Genomic DNA, 22,314 nt, shown 5'->3' on the forward strand with positions numbered 1-22,314 from the left:
TTCATTCTTTCTGGCAGTCCAAGGTATATTCCGTATTCTTTGCCCACACCTTTATTCAAAGATATCAGTTCTTCTTCGATCTTCCTTATTCTTTGTTCAGCTTGCACATGCATATGAGGTGATTGAAAATGCCATGGCTTGGGTCAGGTGTACTTTAGTCTTCAATGTGGCATCTTTGCTTTTTAACACTTTCAAAAGGTCTTTGCAGCAAATTTGCCCATGGACATTGTGGATCTAAACAAAATGAAATCCTTGACAACGTCAGTGTTTTCTCTGTTTATCATGATGTTGCCTATTGGGCCAGTTGTAAGGATTGTTGTCTTTTCTTTATGTTGAGGTGTAATCTGTACCAAAACCTGTAGTCTTTGATCTTCATCTAGTCCTCTTCACTTTCAGCAAGCAAGGTTGTGTCATCAGCGTATCGCAAGTTGTTAATGAGTCTTCCTCCAATCCTGATGCTACGTTCTTCATGTAGTCTAGCTTCTCGGATTATTTGCTCAGCGTAAGGATTGAATAGGTATGGTGAAAGGATACAGCCCTGATGCACAGCTTTCCTGACTTTAAACCACACAGTATCCACTTGTTTTGAGGAGAGGGTGTGAAATGGCATATGAATAACCTGGAAATCTTATTATTCTGATTTAGGTTTAGGGTAGCATCTGAGATTCTGCATTTCTAATAAGCTTTCAGGTGGTGCTAGTTTACAGATTACACTTTGAAAAGTAAAGATTTAGGAAACTATAAAAGTATAGGAAAACGTAGTAAGTTGCCAGGCAGCTCTAACACCCTATTCAAGGTTACCAATACCAGTTGCAGTAGAGTTGATTTGACTCATGGAGACCCCATGTGTGTCAGAGTAGAACTGTGTTCCACAGGGCTTTCAGGGGCTGATTTTTGGAAGTATATTGCCAGGCCTTTCTTCTGAGATGCCTCTGAGTAGACTTGAACCACCAACTTTTCAATAACCAGTGAGCTCATTAACCATTTGTGCCACCCAATGACTCCTACATGAGGTGGTTGTGGTGTTGCATGCCGTCAAGTTGATTCTGACTCATAGTGGTTAGAAATACTTCATATAAAATGAGACCAGTGACATCGTTGTATATTTTTCTCTGCTACTTTGAGTTGTGATGGTCAGGCATGGAGAATTTGATTAGCCAGAATTAGGATTTTGTCAGGTATGTATTACTAAGCAAGACAGGGATAGGAGAGTGATTATGATGAGACACAGAATTTAAGCTGGGTAAGAAGGAATGTGAGGGAGGTGAATGATGGCACAAAGGCAATAGGATCAGTAAGTCTGAGGAATTTTTGGTGTCTGAATAGAGTGTTTTATAGCAGTTATTTTCCATTAAAATTGTGATTGGCATTTTGGGCGTGCAGAACCATATTGCAGGATACCCACCAAATACCATCATTATTTTTGATTCAGAGTGACAACCAGAAAGTACCCGTACACATTTCTAAATACCGTTGGGTTGGAAGACACAGCCCCATACTTTTCTGGTAGGTATGACTATGACCATTGAACTAAGTAGTTAAGGTGGGGGTGGAGGTGGGTGTCATTGAAAGAAAGGACATCAAGGCCAAGGAAGATTCAACTGTTTGGATTTTGAAATCATTGAGAATTTCAACAAAAGTGACGTTGGACAGTGACAGGAAGCTAGAGGTGGGTGAATGCAACTAAGAGGGATAGCTGATGATAGCTCAGTGACCTAAGACACACAGCTGAGTGACTTTAAGAAAAATAGGAAACTTTTTTAGGAGAGGAAGCACGTGAGATAGGTTGTAAAAGATGCCTAGGTTATGGTAGAGGATGGATGGGAAAGGGAGGAGGAGAGGAAACAGGACATATACCCGACGTTCTAAGAAAAACTGAACTACTTGAAAGGCTGTGGAGATAAAATTATAAGGTCACACTGTCAGTTATATTTCTAGATCTTTCCCTTCACCTTTTTTCTCTTATTGAAATATGGCTTTGCCTTGAAGACATGATTTACCTTTTTTTTTCCTTCAAGTGGTGACCAACACTTACTATGGTCAGACTTTTTAACTGTAGACATTCTAATAGATATGTAGGGTATATCATTGTGTTTTTAATTCATATTTCTATAATGAATAGTGATATGGAGCATCTTTTCATGTGCTTATTTGCCATCCATATTTCTTCTTTGGTAAATTGTCTGATCATTGTCTTTTTGCAGTTTATTATTATTATTATGGAGTTTTGAAAGTTCTTTTTATATTTTAGATACAAGTTTTTTGTAAGAAATGTTATTTGAAAGTATTTTTTCCCAGCCTGTCTTTTTATTCTCCTTCAGTGTCTTTTCAAGAGCAGGAGTTCCTAGTTCTGAGGACGTCCAATTCATCAATATTTTTCTTTTATGGATTGTACTTGTGTCATATGTAAGAAATCTTTGCCTGACCTAAGGTCACAAGGACTTTCTCTTATCGTTCTCCTGGAAGTTTTATAGTTTTAAATTTAGCTACATTTCCATTTGGATATGGTACAAATTATGGATCACAGTTCATTTTTTTATGTGTGGGAATCTCACAGTTCTAGCACCATTGGTTGAATATCCTTCTCCACTGAATTACCTTGGTACCTTTGTCAAAAATCAATTTACCATATGTGTATGGGTCTATTTCTGGACGCTAATCTGTTCTTTTGATTTGTTTATCTCTTATGACACTCGTAGTACATGTTTTTGATTACTTTAGGTTTGTAAAAAGTCTTGAATTTAGGTAATGTAAAACCTTCAAATTTATTCTTTTTTTTATAAAAGTTGTTTTAGCTATTCTAGGCCTTTACATTTCCATTTAAATTTTTTAAATCAGTATATGAACTTCTACAAAAAATTCTGGAATTTTTGATTGGGATTACATTGAATACAGAGATCAGTTTGGAGAGAATTGGGTTCTTAACAATATTGAGTCTTCTGATCCATAAATGTGGTATGTCTTTCTTTTTGTTTAGGTATTCTTTCTTTTCTCTCAGCAGTGTTTTGTAGTTTTCAGTGTGCAGATCTTGCACGTCTTTTTTTTTCAGATTTATTTCTAATTATTTCTTATCTTTGATATTATATTTAATGTTTATTTTTAAAATTTCAATTGTCCTTTGCTGTTTTATAAATACAATTGATTTTTTATATTGATCTTGTATCCTGCAGCATTGCTAAACTCAATAGTTTTAGTAGCTTTTTTTCCCTACGTGCCATAAGAATTTCCATATAGACAAGACAGTTTTACTTCCCCTTTCATATATGGATTCCTTTTATTTCCTTTTTTTTTTTTTTTTTCATAATATTGCATTGTCAGAACCCTCATTAAAGTGTTGAATCAAAGTGATTGACTTGTTATCTAAATGGGAAAGTGTTCAGCCTTTCACCAAGTATACAGTCTTTTCACCATTCAGTCTTTCACAGGAATGTTGATGCCTGTAGGTTTTTTGTTTTTGCACTTCATCAAGTTGAGACATTGCTTTCTATTCTTAGTTTGCACAGAGTTTTTATCACAAATAGATGCTGGATTTTGTCAAATGCTTTTTCTGTATCTATTAAAATTATGATTTTTATTTTTTAGTCTGTTAATATGGTTGATTTTATAATGTTAAACTAACCTTACTTTCCCTCAGTAAAACCTATGTGATCATGATGTATTATCCTTACTATACATAGTTGGATTTGATTTCCAAAACTTCTGATAGTGATTTTTGGTTTATAAGGGAGATTAGTTTGAGTTTTCATGTATTATGATGTTTTTGTCTAATTTTGGTATCAATGAATGCTGAGCTCATAGAATTAATTACTTGAAAAGTATTACCTCTTGTTCAGTTTTCTGGAAGAGTTTGTGTAGAATTGGTATAATTCCTTCCTTAAATGTTTGTTAGAAACCACTAGATTTTTCTTATACAATGTCTGATTTGTCATTATTCCTATCCAATGTATTTTCCATCCCAGATATTGTTTTCCTCACGAGAAGTTCACCTGACAGATTATATCAATGGATTGGATTGAGATATGAGAAAAAATGAGGCATAAAGGTTCCTGTCCTGAAAAACTAGGTGCATGGCAGTGCTGTTTATTTATTTGGTCTTGTTTTTCAGTGGGGTGTTAGAAAGGAGAATCAAAGTGTCCTGTTTTGTCCCCATTAGATATACTGATGAGATTTATAATTCTCATGCTAATGGAAGTAGTCAGGACTAGAGATAAAAATTTTGTAGTGATGACATTTAAAGATGGCACTTGTAGATGGAACAGCATAAGATCATATAGTGTAGGGATTCCTAACATTTTTAAGTTTTTTTTTTTTTTTAAAGGCATTGTATGTGAAGGCTCATGTTGCTTAGCTGGAATACGGATATAAGCTGTGTGGTGGTCTTTGACCGGGCAACATGCATGTCACATTAAACAACCACCTTCTGATTTTGATTTGTTTGTTTTGGTGGTTTTGAGTGTAGAAGAAATCCCAATTCACAGAGATAATTTTTTTGCAAAAGGAGTTACAGCTTCTATAAACACCTTTACAAGGCAAGAGTAGGGTGTTCTCAAGGAACACGAGAATTCTTCAAGGGTTTTTGGTTTAAAACCTAATTATATTAAATTTTTGTTTTCTTGTGGTGGCGGTGGTAGCGATGGTGGTGTTTTGCCCTAAGATCAATGACTTCATTTTTAGCCAAGTCGTCAAATCTTTGAAACTGTTTATATAAGAAAAGGATTGTGGAACTGTAGTTCAACTTTGATACCATCAGGATGAAAATATTTGTTGAAGCATTCTTAGGAGTTTCCATATGTTTATAACTATATTTTCAAATAAATTGACGCACAGTGTTGTGGATAGGAAATACTAATGGAAGTTGATGCCTGTATTTCTAATTGAAGGACATTCTAACTTTTGTAGAGTTCAGTGAAAACAAAAATGCATCCTCCCCCCACTTACAAGTTTCCAGATTTCCTGAATTCTGACCATGAATCACTTAGAATTGAGAAAGTAGAAACAGAATATAAACAACATTTTCAAAGAGGTTTGCTATACTGGGAAACATTTGGAACAGTAGGAAGATAGGTTGCAGGAAAGATGGTTTAATAGCATGAACAAAGCTCGTAAGTTGGGAATGGGGATGGGATCCAGTGAACAAGTGTATTGGTTGTCCTTAGGTAAGAGGGGAAGTATACCTCATGCATTTTAATAGGAGGGAAAGCAGAATATATGTGTCTGGAGCCCTGGTGGCACAGTGATGAAGTGTTCAGCTGCTAACCAAAAGGTCGGCAGTTTGAATCCACCAGCCACTCTTGGAAACCCTGTGGGGCAATTCTGCTCTGCTTCATAGGGTTATTTTGAGTTGGAATCGACTCCACAGCAACGGGCTTGGTTTTTTTTTGTGCATGCACATTTGTGTTAGTATTTATACATATGTTCACATGCACGTATTCATATAGATAGGCTATAGATTTGGCAATGAGAAAATAAACATGTTCTCTTCTGATTTCTTGTTTCCCTTGTGATATGAGAAGTAAGGTATTAGAAATTTGAGGAGAGGGAAGGAATGATAACATAGTTTCATTTTGTTTGTTTTTATTAAGAAAGTCTTTTGTTTCTTACCATGTTGTTAGTTGCCTTTGAGCTGATTCCCTCTTGTAGAAAGACTCGCAATTCATGACGACCCCGTGCATGCAGAGTAGGACTGCTCCAAGGGCTGTGACCTTTCAGAAGCAGATACTAGGCCCAGCTTCCGAGGCACCTCTGGGTGTGGGTTTGAACCACCAACCTTTCAGCTGGTAGTCAAGTACTTAACCGTTTGCACCACCCAGGGACTGAGAGAAAAGGAATGAAATAGAAGAAATACTAAACTAGGATTCTAGAAAAGTGAGTTGATTAGAGAAGCATAGTGGCATTGACAGATTGGGGTCCATTTGAGATTTGTGGACTCCTCAGTTACATTGAATTAAAAGACGCACTGCTGGATTCATGTTGCTGCTGGTTTGGATAGTGTACTCATAAAAGCGAACTTGCTCTTTGAAGTTCCCTTTCATCAGTCATTGACATTCGCATCTTGCCTGCTTTTCTTACCTTTTTTTATTTTTTTTTTCCAAATTTAAATTTACCTTAGAAGTAATGCCTTCTTATCCCCTCTGAAATCTTAGAACTTTGTAACTGATGGCTGAAATCTTAAAATTTTGTAACTTACGAAGAAGTTGCTTAGAAATGATGCCTTTCATTTTACTTTTTTATTGCATAGCCCTTTTGTCACTAAAGGGTGTATGATTACTATCAAAGTAAGGTTGCCTTATTCTAGTGTCTGAAGTCTACATTTATGATAGTATCTCCTTGCCATGGATTCTAAGAACTGATTCCAGTGGCAGTAATTTGCCTCATCTTTCTTTTTTTTTCATCTAAGTAGAGAACCTCTTCTTGCTCTAAGATTGGTTGGGGCTGATTCCCGTTAACATTTTAAATACTCAGCTGACATAATTACACTTTCATTTATTCAGACTTTATTTTTTCCTTAGATTAAATTCTCACTATACAATTATTTTTTTCAGGTTCTATATATCTTTAGTTTTTCCTAAGTAACTTTCTGATCTCTGCATCTACAACAAATGGTATGGATTTATCTGATGCAAAAAATAATATAAAGTTCAACTGTATGAGTAAAGTTGTCTGCTCTGTATTTTTATATGCACTTGGTAAGGCAATGATTTTCAACCCTGGCTGTGTGTGAAAATTGTTTTTGAAGCTTTTAAAAACACATTTTTATAGATCCTATTCCGGAAGAATATGTTTTGATAGAACTGGGTTACAGCTAAGGTGTCTCCATTTCTAAAAGCTACACAGGTATTCCGATTTACAGCCAAATTGGGACTGGCTACTCTAAGCTTTTTTTTTTTTTTTTTGGCTTGATGCCCTCCTAGCTCCATAAGACTCAGCAATACATCTAGGAAGAAGAAAGTCAACCGCATTCCTCCCAACCGTGTCCCTTAGTTCTCTAAACAAACCTGTACTGCATCTGACAGTTTTTGTGCAGTGCACACAATTGCCAACCTGAAACAATGAGGCAAGATCTTAGGACTGTTACTCTCCTCCTAGGGGAATGCCCAAGAAATATATGCTTGGCTCCTATGTGTCCTGGGAGTTGCAGGCAGAGAACTATTCCACAATTGCAAAATCATCGGTGTCACAGGCAAGTAGTAATCATAATTTGAAACCATGTCATGACTGTTAGAGATTCATGTTGAGTAAAAATTGTCTAAGATCTTCTCCCTTCCATCTTTATTCTATGCCTTTGAAATATTTACTGGGAAATGTGTCTTTTTTAAAAACTAGTGTGCAGTGAACCCATATATCTTTCTTATTCAAACTGCTGGTCTTCGTTACTGAGTGAATTTTCAGGGAATTCAGTTTTCTGCATAATAAAATAAGACAAGGTCCTGACATTCTAATATTAATATAATCTTTTTAAAAGTTTTAAATAAGCTGTATAGAAATTTATCATAATTTAAAAGAGATACACTGCTGCATCTTAATATAGAATAATATAGAATCCTGATATTTCATTCAGTGTACTCTCATTCCAACCAGATTCACAATTTTTTTTTTTTTAACAGCAGTTTTTTCAGTGTCTTTGCACCTGTCTCACAATGGGTACATACATGTTGGTTATAACGCTTGAAGTAATTCTAGGAATCACGATGATCCTTTTCACTTGTAGAATTGAGCCATGCTTTTTGAGTGGGTTCTAAAAGCCCTGAGATTAAGGAAATGGAAACAAGCCTTAGTATAGTATAGTAAAACACAGTTACCTCTCCCCTCCTCACATGTCTTAGCTCTTCAAGGATCTATTCAAATAGGTGTCTTTCCTTTTTGTTTATTTTTTATGTCATGTGTTTATTTTTTGTCCCTGTAGTGCTTTATTTAAATAATTTTTTAGTTTATCATTGGTCATAAATTATAACAAGTTGGGTAGAGGCAATTTTAAGGAGAAAGTAGGACCTGTTTCCTGCTTTTGCATTTTTTGCCTAGTGTGTTTGTTTCTAGAAACATGGCTCCTCGATAAGTTACATTGAATACTATTTCGTATATTTACCAACAAATGATTTTGTTTAAATTTTAGATGATATTGGTGCCCACATGAATGTAGGAAGAACTTATAAAAATTTAAATAGAACCAAAGAAGCTGAAGAGTCTTACATGATGGCTAAATCACTGATGCCTCAAGTAAGTTGTCATAATTTGTTCCTGTTGTGCTATACCTATTAGCTGTCTATATTGAATAAAATTATCTAGATGGAAATTCTCCATCTTTTCTCTAATTTGTTGATATAAAGGTAAGGTATCCAGTGAACCATCTATTCCTAAAAGTTTTATAAAGGATTACATTTACTTTTCTACCTCACCTAATTAATTTTTTTCCTGTGTTTTTATAGTTCATTTGAAAAACTAAAGTATAAAATTTATTTTTTATTACAAGTTATCTGTGAGTTAAATTACTTTAAATGAATAAATTTATATATACTAAACACTAAATAGCATTTCTATAAGAAATGAGTAAAAAAAAGTGATAAAATGTGTGGATGGATCAGCTATATTGTGTCCATCAGTTACTATGACGCAAGTACTGTGAAATTCACTGAATATAATAATACAGCATCAAAGTTGCGAAATCTGATCCTGCCCTTAAGATATCCTCAGGAAAAGTAGTTTACCATGTGCTGCAGTATTCTCAATTGTAGTAATACACCCATTGCTCACTTATGACATGGTTAGGTTCCACAGACCAGCTCGTTAGATCAAAGTCAGCATTATGCAAGCCACACCCCCAAGGAAACTCCCTTTTCAACTGATTTGCTGCTCACATCAGATCACAAAATGGAAGATTACATCAGGTCACAAAATCGAAGATGACAGCATCATTCATTATAGGACTGCCTAAGTACATCATTATATAACCGCCAAACAGAGAGTCATGGCCCAGCCAAGTTGACGTATAACCTTAGCCATCACAGCCAGTGTTACTCTTCACCATGCACCTCTGCATTTATTACTGCCAGCAGGCATATGTCATTAATGCACAAGATAAATAGTAGGTTTTTTTACTCCTGCCATAAATGCAAAATGTTGGATAACAAGACAGTTAAGTGAGGAGTGGGTTATTAATAATAATAGTAATATATTTAAAAAAAAAAATGTTGGGCCACATGATATCCTAAGGATCTGTCTTTGCTTCTAAGTGGTGCTATGACAGATAATATCACACACAAAAAAAAGATTGCTGTGGAGTTAATCCCGACTCATAACGACCCGATAGGACAGAGTAGAACTGCTCCATAGAGTTTCCAAGGAGCACCTGGTGGATTCGAACTGCCAACCTTTCTGTTACCCTCCATAGCACTTAACCACTACACCACCAGGGTTTCCAGAATATCACAAGCGGGTGGCTTTAAGGAACAGAAATTTATTTTCTCACAGTTTAGGAGACTAGCAGTCTGAATTCAGAGTGCTGGCTGTAGGGGAAAGCTTTGTCTCTCTGTGGCTCTGGAGGGAAATCCTTGTCTCTTTCAGCCTCTTTTCCTTGGTTCCTTGGTGATTTCCAGGCGGCATCAGTCTTCCATTTGTGCTCCCTTGCTTTGGGCCTAATCTGCTCTTTTTATATCTCAGAAGTGATTATCGTAAAACACACCCTATGCTGATACAGTCTCATTAACATATCAGAAAAGCCTATTTCCAGATGGGATTGCATCTATAACTGGGGGGTACGATTCAATCCATAACAAGATTGTTTCAGCACCAGGATTCTACAGTTAAATTGTACTTGGTACAGCTTTTTATCAGATACAATTTATTGTTTTTATTAAAAATTTGGGTCCATAAATATTTTATATGATAATGTTTACTTAATCTGAATAATCAGTTATTAGAGCATTTTATCTCTCAACTTCATCAGACAGATGTGAGGTTTTTAGTAAAATTTTGGAATAAAATTAACTCCCCTATTGTCAGAACCAGGATCCCTCATGTCCCAATGGTTAAGTGCTTGACTACTAACCAAAAGGTTAGCAGTTTAACCCACTCAGCCACCCTGCAAGAGAAGGATCTGGTAACCTGCTTCCATAAAGATTGTAGCCAAGAAAACCCTGGGAGGCAGTTATGCCATGAGTTGGAACCAACTGAGCGGCACCCAACAACAACAACATTGTCACAGCCAGGAAGTAATTTTGCTCACAGAACAAAAGTTTGCATCCTGCGAAATAGACATTGAACTGATAAATGAGAGATCTGGGTTTGACACAAATTTGTCAAGAGACCTTTGCCTCTAAAAATTCTGATTTATATGACTTCACAAAAAGATAGGTCTAAATAAAAGGCTAACAATAGTCCGCTGTGCTGGCATCATTGAAAAAAAATATAGTTCAGTGCCACAAAATATTATTTTGTTATTGCTGCAGGCGTTTTTGCATTTTTATGTTTTATTTTAATACAACAATATAAGACAAATAAGGAATCCCTGGGTGGCGCAAGTGCTTAGCTGCTCATGGAAAGGTTGACAGTTGATCTGCTCAGAGGCACCACAGAAGAAAGGCCTGGTGATCTACTTCTGAAAAGTCACAGCCATTGAAAATCCTATGCATAGCTCTACTGTAAAGCACACGGTGTTGCCATGAGTTGGAGTCGACTTGATGCTAATGGGTTTTAGTTTTATTATTATTATAAGATTAATAGATAATCTTATTTTCTGCATATGTTTTAAGTAGGTCACTGCAATACTTACTGGACTTTTGACTTATGTTTGGTACTGAAATAACAAATTATGAAAATTGCTTTTCTTCGAAACAGATTATTCCTGGTAAAAAATATGCAGCCAGAATTGCCCCTAACCACCTAAATGTTTATATCAATCTGGCCAACCTGATCCGGGCAAATGAGTCCCGGCTGGAAGAAGCAGATCAGCTGTACCGACAAGCAATAAGCATGAGGCCCGACTTCAAGCAAGCTTACATTAGCAGGTATCGTAGTTCACTGTAGAGCTACGATTATAGAAGATTGAAACTGCATCTTCCTGTACATTTTGACCATTTTGACTAAATTGGCAGCTTTTTTTCTTTTATTAACCTTACATGGCAACTAAGAGTGTAGAAGAGCATAGTCTGATGCTCAAATGTCATTGATTTGAAATTGACAAGGGAGTCTCTGACTTAGTAGAGCAAACTTAGGTTACGTATGAAAGAAGGGATGGAAGAAGCTCCTGCTTAGTTTCATTTGCTTTTCATCATCTGCTTAAAACACCTGAAACTGGTAGTGTATAATAAAAACCAAACCTGTTGCCATCGAGTCAATTCCAACCCATAGCAACCCTATAGGACAGAGTAGAACTGCCCCATAGAGTTTCCAAAGAGCGACTGGTGGATTCAAACTGCCGACCTTTTGGTTAGCAGCAGTAGCTCTTAACCAGTGCTTCTAATATCTAACTCGCAGGAGCATTCTTAAGTAAATATTGAGAGGTGACTGATTTTTGATGCCTTTGTCACAAAGAAAGTTCTTTAGTTGTGAGTAAAAAGCGTTTTTTCTGGCATCACATTAAAACAATATATTTTCCTATGAAAGTGTTATCGTTTGTATTTTACTTGAAGAAAATTATATGTTAAACTTTTTTTTGTAGCTTGGCCCAGAAACCTAATTATAATTTGTATCGTTTGTTTCTATGGAGAAACGCATTTAAAATTTAATAAGTTTTTGAGATAAAATTCATTCATGAGCTGGGGGCTGTCTTTGTTCAACCTTATCCAGTACTTGTTGGAATACACTAGGTTTAATGCAGTTACGTTTATAAGTAAAACCTATCATGTGTTAATCCATGAAGAATTATTTGGTAGTCTCTGCCCCCCCAAAAATAACATTTTGGTTAGATACTCATTGAAAATTCTGTTACTGAGAATTAATAGTTGTTGTTCATTTGATTTCATTACTATGCTGATATTCTAGGATAAAGAGTGGTGTCACAATGAGTGACTCTCTTTTTAGCTCTCCCTACATGTGATTTGTGCATATGTACTTAAACAAAATGATTTTTTTACTTCCTAACAGAAAATAGAACCATATTAGACATATTTGTACAAAGATTTTCAAACTGTGATCTTCATTTTCATATATGTTCCTCAAAAGTATCTGCAGGTGGTACTTACACCCTCCTACCCTGCCTGATTAGCTTCTGAATTTTTTTTTAATAGTCATTTTGCAAAGATATATTGAAGAAAACAAATTTTAAAAAAAGGGGTTACAAATTTTGAATGCTCTTTGTACAATAAGACATGTAACATAGATTTGAATAGTGGAATTTCCCTCACCACTACTGTATTTTTCTTCTCCAAATACTACTGTTACTTCATTTCCCAACAAATTCATTGATCATCCTACTCTGTTTAGCTGCCATTTTTCTGATTCCCTCCACTCTGCCTCCTTTCAAGATATATTCAAAGAATATATTTTCTCTGTACCCCTTCTTCAAGACATCTTCACATTGTACCCTCTTAAAGGTCAGGCATGCTTTTCCTCCTTTAGTGATATCTCAAACATATTAAACCAAACTTGCTAAAACTAGGGAGTTCAGGTTTGAAGCACTCTCAGAGAGTTATTTTTGAAAGAGAACTGTAAGAGTCTAAGTTAAAAAGAAAAAAGAAAGCTGTAAATAAAACTTGGCAAAAAAGGTATCTACAAACTGGCATGTTAATGTTGTAAGTAAAGCTTGTGTTTGATTTTTTCCACAGAGGAGAATTGCTTTTAAAAATGAATAAACCTCTCAAAGCAAAGGAAGCATATCTTAAAGCCCTAGAGCTGGACAGAAATAATGCAGATCTTTGGTACAACTTGGCCATTGTTCACATTGAACTTAAAGACCCAAATGAAGCTCTAAAAAATTTTAATCATGCTTTAGGACTAAATCCAAAGCATAAGCTAGCACTTTTTAATTCTGCTATATTAATGCAAGAATCAGGTATGTTTTCTCAAATATTTCTGTATTTAAACAAATTGTAGTTTGGAGTAGTAAAGCCTTAACTTTAACTCTGTTTCCCATAGCAAACATTTTATGAATGGATAATTTATATCAAAAGTATGCATAAATGATTTGTGGGAAGAATGTTTAAAAATAGTTGGAATAAACTCTTTTGAAGTAACATACACTAACATATACCCCATTACTGTTAGTTTTTCTGGAATGTGCCGACTGATTTTTCAGGCATTCTAGTAAGCAATACTGTTATTAGTATTAATCTATTATTCTGTCATTCTATGTACATAAGTATAATAAAACCTCTTATCTATAAATATGCTGTCCAAATAATCTGAATTTCAAATTTTTTACATAATTTAGCTCTGGAGAGTCAACAGCATTATATATCTTAGGAAAAATAGCATTCTCTTTCCTGTTGATTTATAAGACCAAATACTTTTGGCATCATTTTATATCCATTTTTACTTAGTTTCCTGAGATATTATAATTTCCCTATAATTTATCAAAACCATTATTAATCACAATACATCTGGATATTTGATCTGTAATTTATATGGGAATATTAGTTTTTCCTCAAAACAGTGTATATAATTTATATTTTGTTAATTTTTATATTGGAAAAATCTCTGTATTTACATTTTTACTTATTTCTTAGATAAAATTTTTAAACCTTTGCCGAAAATGAAAGAATCATGATATAATTATATTTGAGAGCTAAAGAGGACCTTTGAGTTCATTTATGTCAACCTTCCATTTAGTAGCTACAAGAATTGAGGACCAGATAGACTTAATGACTAGCCCAGCTTCATATACCTAGTATAGTAGCCAGCACAGGGTAAGAACTTACACCTACTGATTACTTTTCAGATTTTCTTTATTCTACATCATGCTGTCAAATAATAAAATAGAGATATTTATGCTTGTTATTCAAGAAATCCGTAAATTTAAGGAAAAACTAATTTTTAATAAAGTTAACTAACCTTAATACTATCCTATGGTTTATAATTATAGAACTTAAAAAATTTATTTATTTGCAGTAGAAATTATCCCAGCAAATATTTATTTCCTAAATGCTAATTTATAGCTATATGTAATGGTATATTTTTGCCATTGAATATAAAAAATTTGAAGTGACATACAAAAAATCTGATTCTTTAAGACTGAAACATTTTATTTATACAATAATACTGTTGAACATTTTTACAGAAATCTCATGTAATTCTCAGAAAATTCAGTAAGTTAACACAGAGAAGTTAAATAGCTTGTTTGACGCATAAGGTCATAATGTTAACAGAACCATGATTAAATTTATGTCTTTGGTGGCAAGTCCCATGCCTCTTCTTCTTAGTTGTCTATTCTTCCTCCGCTACTCCCAGTTAGATTCTAAACTATAGGGAGGATGATATTTCTCCCGTTTTAGTTTCTGGGACACTCTTAATGCCTGAAAGGAAAGGAGGTGAACTATCACTTAACTGTTTTAAATACACTTTCTTTCCTTTAAGGACTTTGAGATTTTCACTTTCTGCTTTTTTTATTTAGGTACAGAAATTAATTGCTTTTGGTGTGTCACTCATTTATAATCTAGCTAGATAAATACTTGACAGTGACTTTATTCATCAGACTTAGAATTCATTTGTTAACAATATAATTATTTTTCTTATAAAAATAATTATTCTTAGGTGAGGTTAAACTCAGACCTGAAGCTAGAAAACGACTTCTAAGCTATATAAATGAAGAACCACAAGATGCTAATGGTTATTTCAATTTGGGAATGCTTGCCATGGATGACAAAAAGGACGCTGAAGCAGAGATTTGGATGAAGAAAGCCATAAAATTACAAGCCGATTTCAGAAGTGCTTTGTTTAATCTGGCTCTCCTGTATTCTCAGACTGCAAAGGAATTAATGGCTTTGCCAATATTGGAAGAGTTACTCAAATACTACCCGGATCATATCAAGGGTCTCATTTTAAAGGGTGACATTCTGATGAATCAGAAGAAAGATATACTTGGAGCCAAAAAATGTTTTGAGAAAATTTTGGAGATGGATCCAAGCAATGTGCAGGGAAAGCACAATCTTTGTGTTGTTTATTTTGAAGAGAAGGACTTACTGAAAGCTGAAAGATGCCTGGTGGAAACGTTGGCATTAGCACCACATGAAGAATATATTCAGCGCCATTTGAATATAGTCAGAGATAAGATTTCCTCATCTAGTTTTGTAGAACAGCCAACATTCCCAGCTGGTGAGACTTCAGGTATAGAAGAAGGAGACAAAATCCCAACTGAAAATATGAAAGACGTCAGAAGTGAGCCCAAACCCACACAGACCATAAAAGCAAGCAATGATAGAAGTCACTCGAGATCCAACAAACAACTAGGAAAAAATACAGACAAAGAGACCCCCCACAAAACAACAAAAGAAATCAAAGACATTGAGAAGAAAAGAGTTGCTGCTTTAAAAAGACTAGAAGAGATTGAACGTATTTTAAATGGTGAATAGTATTACTGTTTATCATGTTACAATGATATCAAAGAACTTCAGTCTGTATCATGTGATTGTACTGGAGCTTTGAAAAATAGCAAGAGTACATAGCTATCATGAGTTTTCTCTACATAGGATCAAAATAAGATTTTCATTGAAGACCTATCTTAACCTACAAGATGTATTATATAACAGTGATTTTTTTGTGTTTTGGTGAATATAACAGGTATATTGCAGATGATAAATTTGCATCCTTTGTTGCAGAAGGAATGTCCTTCTGGCAGAATGATCTATACTACTCTCAAAAATAATTTGAGGCCTGAATGATAATCCCTTGGGGACGGATTCAACATATGGCTCGTTAATTATGTGTAATTCTCAGTTACTGACCTCTTTCATTTTTCCTCCACCTGTTGGAATCTGGCTGTGGATTAAGAACACTTATTGAGTACATTCTTTTTTCTTCAGTAATCCTTATGTGTAACCAAGGGACTTGCACTGCAAAAGAATACTAGCTTCTTTTATGTTATACTTTATTATTTTGTTAATTTTTTAAAGGAATGCCAGGTGAAACATTTGAAATAAGTCATATGACATGTTAGCCAAGAATATATTTTCGTAATTGTGTACTTGCCTTTAAGTTCATCTAAAATGCAATTTTTAAGCAGGTAAAGGTTTACAGACACACACACACATACACACTCCTGGTGCTCATGTATATTGTTTTATATATATATATATATATATGAAGAGTTTTACATGAATCACGCAATCATGATTAATTCTTTGATTTTTGCTCCCCAAACTCTTCATGTTTCTTGAGGTCGTAGTCATTGAGAAGTCTAACTACAGCTGTATTTAAACTTTTGAGTTATAACATAGTAGATTTCTCTTTTATCTTAGGGTTATCTGTCTGGTCTTATTTGGAATTTTAATTTTTTTTTTCTCAAATCACACCACTTTAGTCACTCTTTTGATGTCCTTTTAGATTCCTTAAGCAACCAAATTAAATTCTGTTTAACTGAAGAAAGAACAATGACAACTTGAAGCACTAAGTTCTCTTGTATCTTGCTGTGGTGTATATTTTTATTAAATAATTATTTTGACTACTGAGCTTTCATAAAAATTCTAAAGCTGTTCTAATTCCATCAAGTATAGAAAAAACTTGCTGTTTTATTTTCATATATATGCAAATACTACTTCACCAAAACTGCATCATTTTTGGCCTACTGTCCAGCTATAAAAGATAGTCTAGTAGAGGTTTAGGAAATTTGTCAGATGGTTTTTGAAAATTTAAACTGATAAAATATGTTAGGTTGAAGAGTTGATACAAATCAAATTTATTAATTTAAATTTGATTTTATTCTTTAGTTAAAATACATTTCGTATTAGTTTCATAGTACCTAATAGTTTTAATTTAAAACGTTAAAGCTCAAGCTATCCTGGGATAGTAACTATCCCTAATTATGTAGTATTTCACAAACTATATTCCTATAAGACAATTACTTCCTAATTATGTGTGTTTCAAAAACCATACTCCTGTAACATTTTTTTAAGAAATGTTATAAATAGGTCATGAGAAACATGGATTGCATTAAAGACCTGCTCCTACTAGGTTCCCTGAGGATCTGTTAGAGATTTCTTTTAGAGAGTTTAAAGCAAGCACTGACTCCAGTGGGAGTTCATTTTTGATCAAGGAGATTCTCTTAAGCATCAAAGCAATACTTAATTTCAGTTCCTAAATTATGGCTTGTGACTCCAGAAATAAGGTGGAGAATACCTCATATATCATTACTTGAAAAATGAAATCTATGTTGTTCTTATGTTCTCTTCACATATCTTGAGGAAAAGTTTGAGTGTGTACTTCTGTTATACTATTGAATGACATGGTTCAGAATAGTAGAAGGGAATATGAATGAATATGAATATGAAGAATGAATATGAAGACATTTTCATGACAACAGATCATAATAAAACTGAGTAATATTTTAATAAAATTATAATTTTGCAAATTATAAATGGTATATATTGTTAGCCAATGATTTTTATAGAAAAAATAATTTTTCTCCATATTACCACTTAAAATAAGTAGGGGGCCTTTAATACGGATACCACTTTGTACAAATTAAATCTGAATTTCTGATAGAACCATGCTTCAGTTTTTTCAGAAGTTCTGGAAGTGATTCTAATTTGTAGTCAGGGTCGAGGACCACTGCTCTAAATTAGTTCAAGAAAATCCTTTTATTTTTCCTATATTAATGTTTCTAACAAGCAATATAACTCAAGGTTTGATATTTTAATTCCATTAAGGAATATTTCTCTAATACTCAACCAACCAAACCCCATTGCCTTCCGTTCGATTCTGGAACAACCCTATAGGACAGAGTAGAACTGCCCTATAGGGTTTCCAAGGAGCAAACTGGTAGATTTGAACTGCTGATCTTTTGGTAGCAGCCACTTAAGATCTTAAGTTCCTTCAAGCAAACTTATGTAAGATGATTATTTCTTCTCTTTAAAATCATAATACCCACCCAAAACCCAGTGCCATCGAGTCGATTCCAACCCATAGTGACCCTATAGGACAGAGTAGAACTGCCCCATTGAGTTTCCAAGGAGCGCCTGGTGGATTTGAACTGCTGACCCTCTGGTTAGGAGCCGTAGCACTTAGCCATTACACCACCAGGGTTTTCAAAATCATAATAGAAATTTTATTTAAACTGCTCAGGTGAGAAAAAGTAATGGACTTTTTTTTCCTCTGGAGCTGCCTGTTTTGTTGGGGAGTGGGGGAACAAACCCATTGCCATTGAGTCGATTGCAACTCATAGAGACCCCATCAGACAGAGTAAGGTGGGGACAATTAAGCCCAGTTTGCTAACCTGTGGTTTAGAGATGTGAGCATCTAACTCATAGGGGTGGTGAGGGGTCTTTTACATACAGGTCTGTGTGCTGGTGAGGGGATGGAGTTTTAATTTTACAAAAGAATATACTACCCAGGAGTTCTGGGCAGTCTTTTTCAATCCCCAAGGGTCAATTTTGTTACTACTTCACTGCATTTCAGAAGGAAGAATTAAGTTTCTCATATTACTCCTATACATGCTTCCTTATTAACCGTTGGAATCCAGTGAGTAGTTTTCTGAAGTTGATGGTTTGGAGGACAAACTAATATGTAATTTTATTTTGCAATTTTGTGTTTACTTTTATGTAAATTTTTGGTATGTGAATTGCACAATTCTAATAAAACCTCATGCCTTTTCATTACATCTAGCTTGAGCTCTCAACTTGATGTTATATACTGCTTCTTTAAAGATGCTTTAATGAAAAATACTAAGAGAAGTATATAGATTTATATGTCGATTTATACTTCAGAAATCCATATATTGTCATATTTATTTTTTTAAAAACCTCCTAATGGTCTGCATGACTAAATGGTATTTAAAATGAAAAAAGAACCTCCCAACATATCTGGTACCTGAGTCCAGAGTTTATCTGTTGAAGTCTGTCACCCATCCATATTAAGGATCCATACGAAAATAAAATTGTATGCATTTTATATCACTGTGTGTACCATATTTCTAAATATTCACTATTAAACTGATAACTTTGAAAACCTTAACCTGAATTGCTTTTTAGTATTATAATGAAAAACACAATAGTGTATAGATATTTTGCCCCCACAAACAAGAGCCAGCATGTTTATTAGCAATCATCTGAGAAAGGCATGCATTAAATTAGTGCATAACAGTGACACATTTTTAACCCTGAGTGACAGAAAGCAATTGAAGAAAATGAGAGTTAAACTTGGAGTTTTACACACACACAGTTGGAAGTCAGTGTAGTGAAATAATCAGGAGTTTGAGTTCTGAATCCACCTGGATTCAAATTCTGGTACCACCCTTACTAGATGTATAACTTAGGGAAATATTTTTAATGTATATTTTTGCTTCCTCATCTCTAAATGGGGAAAACATTTTCCTCGATAAGGTTATTAAAAGAATTAAATTGCTCAGAACACTTTCTAGCACATAGTAAACAGTGTTACTTTTTAATCAGCAATACTTAGACTGGAATTTGATGCATATGCTTAGATTATATGTGTGCTAGCACAGATAATGTCTGCCAGTGATGGTCATGATAGGAAACAAATGATTACAAATCTAGTATGAATGCTTATCTCTTAGCCATCTAAGCCAACAAGTTCAGAGCCATTCTTAAAAAAAAAAATGCCCAGTCTATTTCGACCCATAGCCACCATGTAGGACAGAGCAGAACTGCCCTCTACGGTCTCCAAGGAGCAGGTGGTGGAATCGAACTGCTGGCCTTGTTGGATAGCAGCCAAGTTTATAACCACTGTGCCACAAAGGCTTTTTTGTAGCCATTATTGTTCTTAGGTGGTGTCCAGTCAGTTCCAACTCATAGCAACCCTATACACAACAGAACGAAACACTGCCCACTCTTGCACCATCCTCACAGTTAGTTGTTATGCTTGAGCCCGTTGTTGGAGCAAATGCATCAACCGATCTTGTTGAGGGTCTTCCTCTTTTTCACTGACCCTCTACCAGTCATGATGTCCTTCTCCAGGGACTGGTCCCTTGTGAAAACAAGTCCAAAGTAGTGAGATGAAGTTTCGCCTTCCTTGCTTCTAGGGTGCATTCTAGTTGTACTTCTCCCAAAACAGATTTGTTCATTCTTTTGGCGATCCATGGTATATTCAATATTCTTTGCTAACACCACAATTCAAAGGTGTCAGTTCTTCATTCTTATTCATTGTCCAGCTTTCGTATGCATATGAGGCAATTGAAAACACCATGGCTTGGTTTAGGTGCACCTTAGTCTTCAAGGTGACATCTTTGCTTTTCAACACTGAAGAGGTCTTTTGCAGCAAATTTGCCCAACGCAATGTGTCTTGATTTCTTGACTGCTGCTTCCATGGCTGTTGATTGTAGATCAAGTAAAATGAAATCCTTGACAACTTCAATCTTTTCTCCGTTTATCATGATGTTGCTTATTGGTCCAGTTGTGAGGATTTTTGTTTTCTTTATGTTGAGGTGTAATACATAATGAAGGCCATGGTCTTTCATCTTCATCAGTAGTGTTTCAAGTCCTTTTCACTTTCAGCAAGCAAAGTTTTGTCATCTGCATGATGCAGGTTGTTAATGAGTCTTCCTCTAATCCTGATGCTGCATTCTTCTTGATATAGTCCAGCTTCTCAGATTATTTGCTCAGCATACAGATAGAATAGGTATAGTGAAAGGATACAATCCTGACACACAACTTTCCTGACTTTAAAAACAATGTTGTTCTGTTTGAACAACTGCGTCTTGGTCTATGTACAGGTTCCTCATGAGCACAATTAAGTGTTCTGGAATTTCCATTCTTCCCAGTGTTATCCATAATTTATTATGATCCACACAGTTGAATGCCTTTGCATAGTCAATAAAACACAGGTAAACTTCCTGGTATTCTCTGCTTTCAGCCAGGATCCATCTGACATCAGCAATGATATCCCTGATTCCATGTCTTCTGAATCTGGCTTGAATTTCTGGCAGCTTCCTGTGGATGTACTGCTACAGCCACTTTTGTTCGATCTTCAGCAACATTTTACTTGCATGTGATACTAATGGTACCAAAACAAACCCTTGTTTGATAATTTCCACATTCGGTTGGATCACCTTTCTTGGGAATAGGCAAAAATATGGATCTCTTCCAGTCAGTTGGTCAGGTAGCTGGCCAAATTTCTTGGCATAGACAAGTGAGCACTTTCAGCACTGCATCCATTTGTTGAAAAATCTTAACTGGTATTCTGTCAACTCCTGGAGCCTTGTTTTCACCAATGCCTTCAGTGTAGCTTGGACTTCTGCCTTCAGTACCATCAGTTTATGATCGTATACTACCTCCTGAAATGGTTGAACATCAACCAATTCTTTTTGGTATGGTGACTCTTGTATTCTTTCCATTTCCTTTTGATGCTTCCTGTGTTGTTTAATATTTTCCCTATAGAATCCTTCAATATTGCAACTCAAGGCTTGAATTTTTTCTTCAGTTCTTTCAGCTTGAGAAATGCCAAGCGTGTTCTTCCCTTTTGGTTTTCTATCTGCAGGTTTTTGCACATGTCATTGTAATACTTTATTTTGTTTTCACAAGACCCCCTTTGAAACCTTCTGTTTAGCTCTTATACTTCATTTTTTCTTCCTTTTGCTTTAGCGTCTCGACATTCAAGAGCAAATTTCAGAGTTTCTTCAGACATCCATTTTGGTCTTTTCTTTCTTTCCTGTCTTTTTAATGACCTTTTATTTTCTTTATGTATGATGTCCTTGATGTCATTCCATAACCCCTCTGGTCTCTGGTCGTTAGTGTTCAATGCAACAAATCTATTATTGAGATGGTCTCTAAATTCAGGTAGGATATTCTCAAGGTCATACTTTGGCTCTTGTGAACTTGTTCTAATTTTCTTCAGTTTCAACTTGAACTTGCATGTGAGCAATAGATGGTCTGTTCTGAAGTCAGCCCCTGGACTTGTTCTGACTGATGATATTGAACTTTTCCACGGTCTCTTTCCATAGATATAGTTGATTTGATTTCTGTGTATTCCATCTGGCAAGGTCCATGTGTATAGCCAGCATTTATGTTGTTGAAAAAAGGTATTTGCAATTGTATTATAATTATATAGTATAATAGCCGTTATAGTTGGGGTTAAATTAAAATGCATAAATTAGAACTCAAGCTAAGATACCTGAAATTTACACTAACTTGGTCTTTTGCTGTTCACTGCCCTTAGGGAAGTAGCATAAGATAAAATAAGAGTGCCTAAAAGTCTCTGAAGGTGATCTCTGGC

The 22,314-nt window shown here is 35.0% G+C and overlaps 1 protein-coding gene across 2 annotated transcripts in view; it reads left to right on the plus strand.

Moving 5' to 3' along the window:
- Nucleotides 1-19,085, plus strand: part of TMTC3 (transmembrane O-mannosyltransferase targeting cadherins 3) — a 62,018-nt gene extending 42,933 nt beyond the window's left edge. For both annotated transcript variants that reach the window (XM_049884017.1, XM_049884016.1), the window contains 4 exons: nt 8,111-8,214; nt 10,831-11,000; nt 12,759-12,985; nt 14,683-19,085. In XM_049884017.1, the coding sequence (XP_049739974.1) occupies nt 8,111-8,214; nt 10,831-11,000; nt 12,759-12,985; nt 14,683-15,500 (1,319 nt within the window). In that variant the 3' untranslated portion in view covers nt 15,501-19,085. The remainder of the gene's footprint in view (nt 1-8,110; nt 8,215-10,830; nt 11,001-12,758; nt 12,986-14,682) is intronic.
- Nucleotides 19,086-22,314: the final 3,229 nt, after the last annotated feature.

Source organism: Elephas maximus, chromosome 4 (genome assembly GCF_024166365.1).
Source record: "Elephas maximus indicus isolate mEleMax1 chromosome 4, mEleMax1 primary haplotype, whole genome shotgun sequence".
NCBI classification, from domain to species: Eukaryota; Metazoa; Chordata; class Mammalia; order Proboscidea; family Elephantidae; genus Elephas; species Elephas maximus.